Source organism: Hemibagrus wyckioides, linkage group LG08 (genome assembly GCF_019097595.1).
Source record: "Hemibagrus wyckioides isolate EC202008001 linkage group LG08, SWU_Hwy_1.0, whole genome shotgun sequence".
Lineage (NCBI taxonomy): Eukaryota > Metazoa > Chordata > Actinopteri > Siluriformes > Bagridae > Hemibagrus > Hemibagrus wyckioides.
Window position 1 is genome coordinate 3,886,453 of NC_080717.1, and position 8,286 is coordinate 3,894,738.

An 8,286-nucleotide genomic window follows, 5' to 3' on the forward strand; every position below is an offset into this window, starting at 1 on the left:
CTTGCTCATTATGACACATTTGCTTAGATTTAAACAGGGACCTAGAGATAGTGTAGGATATTAAATATTATTATATATTACTGATATTATTATTATTATTATTATTATTATTATTATTATTATTTTAGCAGTAGTAGTAGTAGTAGTAGTAGAAGTAGTAGCAGTAGTAGAAGCAATAGTAATTTATTTATTTTTATATACTCGGCTCCAAGACTAGACTTTTACCTCACAGCCTTTGGGGCAGAGAATTGAGGCTGCATGCTTCTGTTTTAGCTCCTGGTTAGTAGATTGCCGCTGTCCATGGTGTTGAAACTTGAGTGCAGTAACAAAGTAATGATCACGTTCAGATGAATTTTGCTACCTGTAACATTGCATGGGTTTATATTCATGTCATAGATAGATATATAGATTTTATATAGATATATATATAGATTTTAATTTATACATTTTTTAAAAACCAGTTTATTATCAGAGCCTTAAAATAAACTTCAGTACGTTTTCCGTTACACATGAGAGGACACATAAACCAATTTAGCTGACCTGGGTGATATGTGGTTGTGTGGTTTCTTGTGTCTGCTTTATTTCCATTCATAAGAACAACAGAACAAATCACATGGTATATTTTGGGGCGTGTTCACTACAGACCAGCTATAGTATAAATGAAATGCTTGCATCAGGCAGATTCATAATCTGATGATAAAGGAGCTATAAAGGAAACTTAAAATGACTGGATTCTGGATATCAATTTTGTTCTTCAGCACCATGTGTAAGAATTTTTTTTTATTCTCCCTCTGTTTTTTGGTTCTGTAGGATGATTTTTAAGTGTCAAACTATAGATCTAAAAAGAAAGAAAATACTGCTCTTGAAATGACAATACATTTTCTGGAATAGTTATGTAAATTTATTTCTTTTATTCTTTACCTAATCATTGCATTTGTTTTTATAGATACAGTCCAGTCTGGTAGACGCTGGGTTACTGCACAATCCCAAATGAATCCAGATGTTTATCAGATTGAAGAAAAGCTCAATGTGAATATCGGCAACTCGGCTACTCTGCAGTGTTGTGTTTTAGGAATAGAGAACGGAGAAGTTATGTGGTTTAAGCAACAGTATGGAAAACAGCCTCAGGTTATAGTCAGATTCTTTAAAACTAACAGAGAAAAGTTTTATAACGAATTCCAGAATTCTCGTTTCCAAATAAAAATATTTGGAAACTGCTTCAATTTGACCATTTCTAACACCACGCTGTCTGATGAAGCCACATATTACTGCGCTCTCGTGTCTACAGATGGAACGCTTTTAAAAATTAAAGGTAGGATTTCTACTGAAATGAGTGATGTGTCTGGTTAAATGTAGAAATGTTTTATTCTTCATCACTGTCAGCATGTGAAGTAGTAAAATGTTCACTGTGTAAGGAAACTTTAACAACAACAGCATTCAGTTTTCATTTTTAGTGTAAACATTTATAGGTGAGCGTGTCAACACTGAAACACCTAAACCAGCTCTGAGCGATAATTCAGTGGTGTGTGATCCAACACTGCATGGGAACGATGTTAACATGAACTCACAAGAGAAAACAGGTAAGATGCCTCATAATTCAGTATTAATTAATCAATTATCCAATAAATGTGTAGTAATGTAATTATAATGTGGTGAAATAACAGTAGCAGAAATGACCAGATCTCTACTTTGGACAGTGATCGGTTTGGGAACGGCTTTGGGTTTTTGCTCAGTTCTGATTTTCTGTCTCACTTATTTCGTACTGAGGAGAAGACCACATGAAAAAAGTAAGTGCTTTTGTTGTCAGATAATAATTACATAAGTTCAAAATTGTCAAAATGAATAATCCTTTTTTTCCTTTTTAATAGTAAACTCTTTCTCAGTAAATGTTTCTCCAGAAATGAGGAAGGTAAGTATTATAATAAAGTCTGCAGATTATGAGTTGTTTGTAATCATAGACTGATCACATTTTCTTATTTATTTTACTATTACTTATAATGTTCTATATTTAATGTTAACTCACATCATACAAACCATGTAAAGACTAAATCCCATCTGTTCCTCAGTACAATTTATTTTTAATCATTCAAATCATAACTTAATCATTTTATTGTTTTGTTGTTTTCCAGAAATCTCACTTTGACATCACTTTTGCAGCCTTGAAGGGAAGTGAAGTTTGCTTGTCAGACAAGTTGGTGTACTCTGAAGTGATTTATAAGAAATTGTAAAATATTACATAATTTCTTCTTCTTCTTCTTCTTCTTCTTCTTCTTCTTCTTCTTCTTCTTCTTCTTCTTCTTCTTCTTAATATTATTATTATTAGTAGTAGTAGTATTGCTGTTGTTGTTATTCTCAATCTTCTTATTTTTCTTATTATTATTGGTGCTGTTGGTGGCGGTGGAATTATTGCATTTTTGCACAATTTCTTTTTTTTATTTTGCAGTTCAATAAATGTGAAAAAAAAACAACTCACTAATTGAAATGATAGATAGATAGATAGATAGATAGATAGATAGATAGATAGATAGATAGATAGATAGATAGATAGATAGATAGATAGATAGATAGATAGATAGGTAAGTAGATAGATAGATAGATAGATAGATAGATAGATAGATAGATAGATAGATAGATAGACAGGTAAGTAGATAGACAGGTAAGTAGATAGATAGATAGATAGATAGATAGATAGATAGATAGATAGATAGATAGATAGATAGATAGATAGATAGATAGATAGATAGATAGATAGATAGACAGGTAAGTAGATAGACAGGTAAGTAGATAGATAGATAGATAGATAGATAGATAGATAGATAGATAGATAGATAGATAGATAGATAGATAGATAGATAGATAGATAGACAGACAGATAGACAGACAGACAGACAGACAGACAGGTAAGTAGATAGATAGATAGATAGATAGATAGATAGATAGATAGATAGATAGATAGATAGATAGATAGATAGATAGATAGATAGATAGATTTTTTTAAATACACTTTTTAAAATTTAAATTTAGGGGTTTTTGTGGTTGTTAGATTGTCTGTTTGATTGTTTCCATTCTCTCTGTTGAAATCAGCACTCATGGCAAATTATTAATAATGAATAAAAAGCTGAATGCGTTTACATGTTTATCTTTGAACCGAATTCTCAGGAGGTAATAAAAACTGTATTTCTGATATCATAAAGCAATATAATACAAAACAATACAGCACAGAACACAACACAAAGATAGATAGATAGATAGATAGATAGATAGATAGATAGATAGATAGATAGATAGATAGATAGATAGATAGATAGATAGACAGACAGACAGACAGACAGGTAAGTAGATAGATAGATAGATAGATAGATAGATAGATAGATAGATAGATAGATAGATAGATAGATAGATAGACAGACAGACAGATAGACAGACAGACAGACAGACAAACAGGTAAGTAGATAGATAGATAGATAGATAGATAGATAGATAGATAGATAGATAGATAGATAGATAGATAGATAGATAGATAGATAGATAGATAGATAGATAGATAGACAGACAGACAGACAGGTTGGTAGATAGATAGATAGATAGATAGATAGATAGATAGATAGATAGATAGATAGATAGATAGATAGATAGATAGATAGATAGATAGATAGATAGACAGACAGATAGACAGACAGACAGACAGACAAACAGGTAAGTAGATAGATAGATAGATAGATAGATAGATAGATAGATAGATAGATAGATAGATAGATAGATAGATAGATAGATAGATAGATAGATAGATAGACAGACAGACAGACAGGTAAGTAGATAGATAGACAGACAGACAGACAGACAGACAGACAGACAGACAGACAAACAGGATAGATAGATAGATAGATAGATAGATAGATAGATAGATAGATAGATAGATAGATAGATAGATAGATAGATAGATAGATAGACAGACAGACAGACAGACAGGTAAGTAGATAGATAGATAGATAGATAGATAGATAGATAGATAGATAGATAGATAGATAGATAGATAGATAGATAGATAGATAGATAGATAGACAGACAGATAGACAGACAGACAGACAGACAAACAGGTAAGTAGATAGATAGATAGATAGATAGATAGATAGATAGATAGATAGATAGATAGATAGATAGATAGATAGATAGACAGACAGACAGAGAAAGGTAAGTAGATAGATAGGTAATAAAAACTGTATTTCTGATATCATAAAGCAATATAATACAATACAATACAGCACAGAACACAACACAAAACAATATTAAGATTATATTTGTGCTTCCTGTCCTATAAGTACACAACACTGACACTCCCACATACCAGGATGTTGACTGTAGTGTATAGAGTATAAAACTGAATCTGTTCCACATTATAATCATTTACTTATGCAAGTTTAATTAAATAAGCTATTAAAATTAACAGTGAGATGTTAGTGTGAGCACTCGTGCGTGTACGAGTAAACCACATTTTCCATTATGTCATAATACATCATGATATCTCTGTGCAACACCAAAACACAAGTATGGAAAAATGTGGTGTAGATGTAGGCAGATCAGAACACCACGTGCTTGCAGTTCATACCTTTTTTTTAATACCCAACCAATCACATGCCATATTCTGGTTGTGCTCAGTTCAGACCATCTGAAGTATAAATATAACTTCAAACCATGCTTCAAGTGCATTCATATTCTGTTCGTAAATGAAATAAAAGCTCTGTAGAATTTCAAAGAAATGAACAATGACCAGTTTCTGGATTTTAATTTTGATCTTCAGCACCATGTGTAAGTAATTTGAGCAAATTATTTCCATTTAGTTTCCACCTAGTTGATGTATTTTGAAAGAAAAAAATGTGTAAGCTGCAGTGTATGTAGAAATAACTCCAGTATTATTTCATTAATGTGATGATGAATATTAAATTTTAAATTACATTCATTACCTAATGAATGTGTTTGTTTTTCTAGATACAGTCCAACCTGCTGGACACTGGGTTACTGCACAATCCCTCACAGAGTCACCAGTTTATCAGCCTGATAAAGAGCTCATTGTGAACATCGGAGACTCGGCTACTCTACGGTGTTGTTACAATGCTGAAAATGTAGTTGGAATAATAGACTTTTTTAAGCAACCAAACAGAAATAAGCCTCAGATTATAGTCACAGTATATAAAACTACTGGAGAGACATTTTACAATGAATCCCACGAGTCTCATTTTCGAATAGAAAGATCTTCAAACTGCTTCAGTATGACCATTTTAAACATCACTCAGTCTGATGAAGCCATGTACTTCTGTGCAGTGACAAAATCCGACATTATATTTGGAGATGGAACTTATTTGAAAATCAAAGGTAGGATTCTGAGTTAAATTATTTAAGCCCCTTGTTTAACATATTTTCCTGATATTTTCCTTCATTACTTTTAACATGTTCAAACTCGAAGACAAATAATAGTGAAGTAGTGAAATGCTAACTGCATTTTCTTCATGTTACATCAGAAACATATAAACCTCTGTGGAATAATTCTGTGGTGTGTGAACCAACACTGCATGGAAACAACACTAACATGAACTCACAACACAAAACAGGTAAGATGTAAGTATTTTGTACTAATATAAATATAATGTGGTGAAATAACAGTATCAGAAATGATCAGATCTCTATATTGGACAGTGATCGGTTTGGGAACGGCTTTGGGTTTGTGCGCACTTCTGATTTTCTGCCTCACTTATTACATACTGAGGAGAAGAAAATGTGATAAATGTAAGTGCTTTTGTTATCACTAATAATGCAAGTTATTTTTATTTTTATTAAAAAGATTAATAGGTGTGTTTCTGTATTCATAGTAAATGCTTCTACACAAGATTATCTAGGAACAAGGCAGGTAAGTGTGCAATAAATTCTGATGTTTTCACTATTATGTTCTCTACAGCTAATTCCGTTCTTTCTGTAGATATCACTATGTCTCCTTTATTTATGATGAGTCTCTAATTTCCCAACATGTGAAATGTTGCTACATCCAGATACATTTTCTTATAATGTTCTAGATATAATTCATACAGTCTGTTTGTCAATGCTTTTATGTTCATGCTGCTGACTGTGTACTTAATGTGTACCCATATTGTATTTTTTATTACTGTGATCTGGATTTTTATTTCTTATTATTTCTTTATTTATTTTATTTAGGAATATGAAGAAGAAACTCTGAATTACACACCTTTGCAATTCTCCAAGAAGAAAGCCAAAGCTGAAAAAAGAAAAACTGGCTCATCAGTTGAGTGTGTGTACTCTGATGTGAATACAACTGTACGATATAACAGTTGATTCATAAAACACTGAAGCACATGAAAAAAAAAAAAAAAAATAGTGATAATGTTTTAGCAAATTAAATATCTTGACTACATGCAAATTTATTTTAGATTTTCTTTAAAAACTTTAAAAACTGATTACTAAAGATTATTTAACAAATATGTTATACTAATTTTAAACTTGACCGATTTTACATTAAACTTATAATTATACTTATTAAACATATTTTAATAAATTTCATATTCAAAATATTGTTGTTTTTTTAGTCTATCTTCCGTTTCCTGTTATTAACCTGAAGGACAGAGAACTTTGTAAAACTCTCTATTTTTATATGACTACAATGTTGCACTTTGTGGAGATTTTATAGTATAATCTGTATGACTCTGATATTTACTGAAGACACAATAAATGTAAGTATGTAACAATGAATAAATGAATGAATGTTGAATAAAAAATGTAACAAACATTATCCTGAGTTGAAAGAAAATGTGATATGTTCTATAACTGGTGAATTTTCAAAAAGGAAAATCCTGGTGTTGAATTCAAACTTAAGTCAAGCACAGTGATCACTACAGTAACTTGGGGCGAGTATTGTCAATTCACCCTAATGAAAGGACACGTAAAATCATGCCATGTTAATGTCATGCCCATAAATAGCAAAGTAATATGCTTTGTCATCGAGTGTTGAGTAAACATTTACCATAACAAATTACTATTAACTATTTTAAACATGTTTTATCATAACAAAAGTGAAGCATTAAACAGCAAAGTTGGACCTTTTCAAAAATAGAAAAAGATATTAAAATTCCAGGTAATGCAATAGATTATATAATAGATAAGGTTTTAGCAATTTAAATATCTTGACAACATGCAAATTAATTTAAGATTAGAATACAACAACAGTTATTGAGCTAATATTATTGATAACTTCAATAATAGATATAATAGATTACACAGGTGCTGGTAGTACAATAGATAATATAAATGGGCCTAGTGATATAGTTTCATTTGAGTTCTGAAGGCCTAACATTTATGATTTTTTTATCATGAGAAAAGTAGCTGTTAGTGAGTCTGTTGGTTGTGGCTTAAATGCTGCAGTACTTCTTACCACATGCTTATCAGCAGAAGACTCTGTGCTGTGGTTAGGACTGTGCAGAAGATAGCTGTACACTGAGCTGCTCAGACATTGTGCCTCCAGTTCCAGTGCAGTTCCACCAACATAGTATGTTCATCGAAGAGGCTGTTGCTATGCATTGGAATGCCTCTTTGTGGATGCAGTGTCTGAAGCTCTGTGTGAAGTGTCTCATGGTGAAGAAATGCGTGCCAGCAAGTCCATATTAGAGGATCTACTGTAGGTCACATCACTCCATCTTCAACTAGTGAGAAGAAAGCATGAGTTGATGCTCTGTGTCTGGCATTCAAGGCAGCATCTCATTCCCTTCTCACAGAACTAGGTACATACTTATCCTAGTGTACTTTTCCATTCAACTCATCCCACTTCTGGATGTGAATGAGGTTGTTCTCACTGTACAACTCAAATCAGTTTGGCGGGAAACAAAGCCAGGTCTGATGAAATCTGATAAAACTGTGCAGAGAGGACCAGCCTGCCACCGGACAGATATCAGCAAGAGGTACACCTCTGGCCAAGGCATTAGATGAGGCAATACTTCTAATAAAATTAGCCCTAATGCCTAGAGGTTAAGGCATGTCACGTGCTTCATAGGCCAGGGAATTAACCTCCACTAACCAGTGCTCTAGGTTGTGCTTGGAGACAAGATTGCCTTTATTGCAGCCATGAAAACAGCCTAGCAGAGCAAAGGATTTATTCCACGTGCTTGACTAATGTGTGTAAGAACTGAGAGTCTGAACAGGGCACAGTAGGTGAAGTCTCCAGTGCTCTGCCAACTCATGGGGTGGAGGACAGAAGACTTGACCGGGGAACCAGCCATGGTGGGCACC

General features: G+C 32.7%; 2 protein-coding genes across 2 annotated transcripts; both read left to right on the plus strand.

The window, feature by feature from the left end:
* Window positions 1–694: 694 nt before the first annotated feature.
* LOC131357880 (uncharacterized) lies at window positions 695–3,280 on the plus strand. Its single transcript, XM_058397238.1, has 6 exons — window positions 695–766; window positions 947–1,312; window positions 1,470–1,580; window positions 1,698–1,787; window positions 1,869–1,909; window positions 2,130–3,280. The coding sequence occupies exons 1-6, from the start codon at window positions 724–726 to the stop codon at window positions 2,226–2,228; spliced, it is 750 nt and encodes a 249-aa protein (XP_058253221.1). The 5' UTR covers window positions 695–723; the 3' UTR covers window positions 2,229–3,280.
* A 915-nt stretch (window positions 3,281–4,195) lies between these two features.
* Window positions 4,196–6,746, plus strand: LOC131357877 (uncharacterized). Its single transcript, XM_058397234.1, has 6 exons — window positions 4,196–4,806; window positions 4,987–5,370; window positions 5,517–5,606; window positions 5,692–5,781; window positions 5,865–5,902; window positions 6,205–6,746. Exons 1-6 carry the CDS (start codon window positions 4,764–4,766, stop codon window positions 6,340–6,342), a joined length of 783 nt encoding a protein of 260 aa, XP_058253217.1. The 5' UTR covers window positions 4,196–4,763; the 3' UTR covers window positions 6,343–6,746.
* The last annotated feature ends 1,540 nt before the right edge of the window (window positions 6,747–8,286 follow it).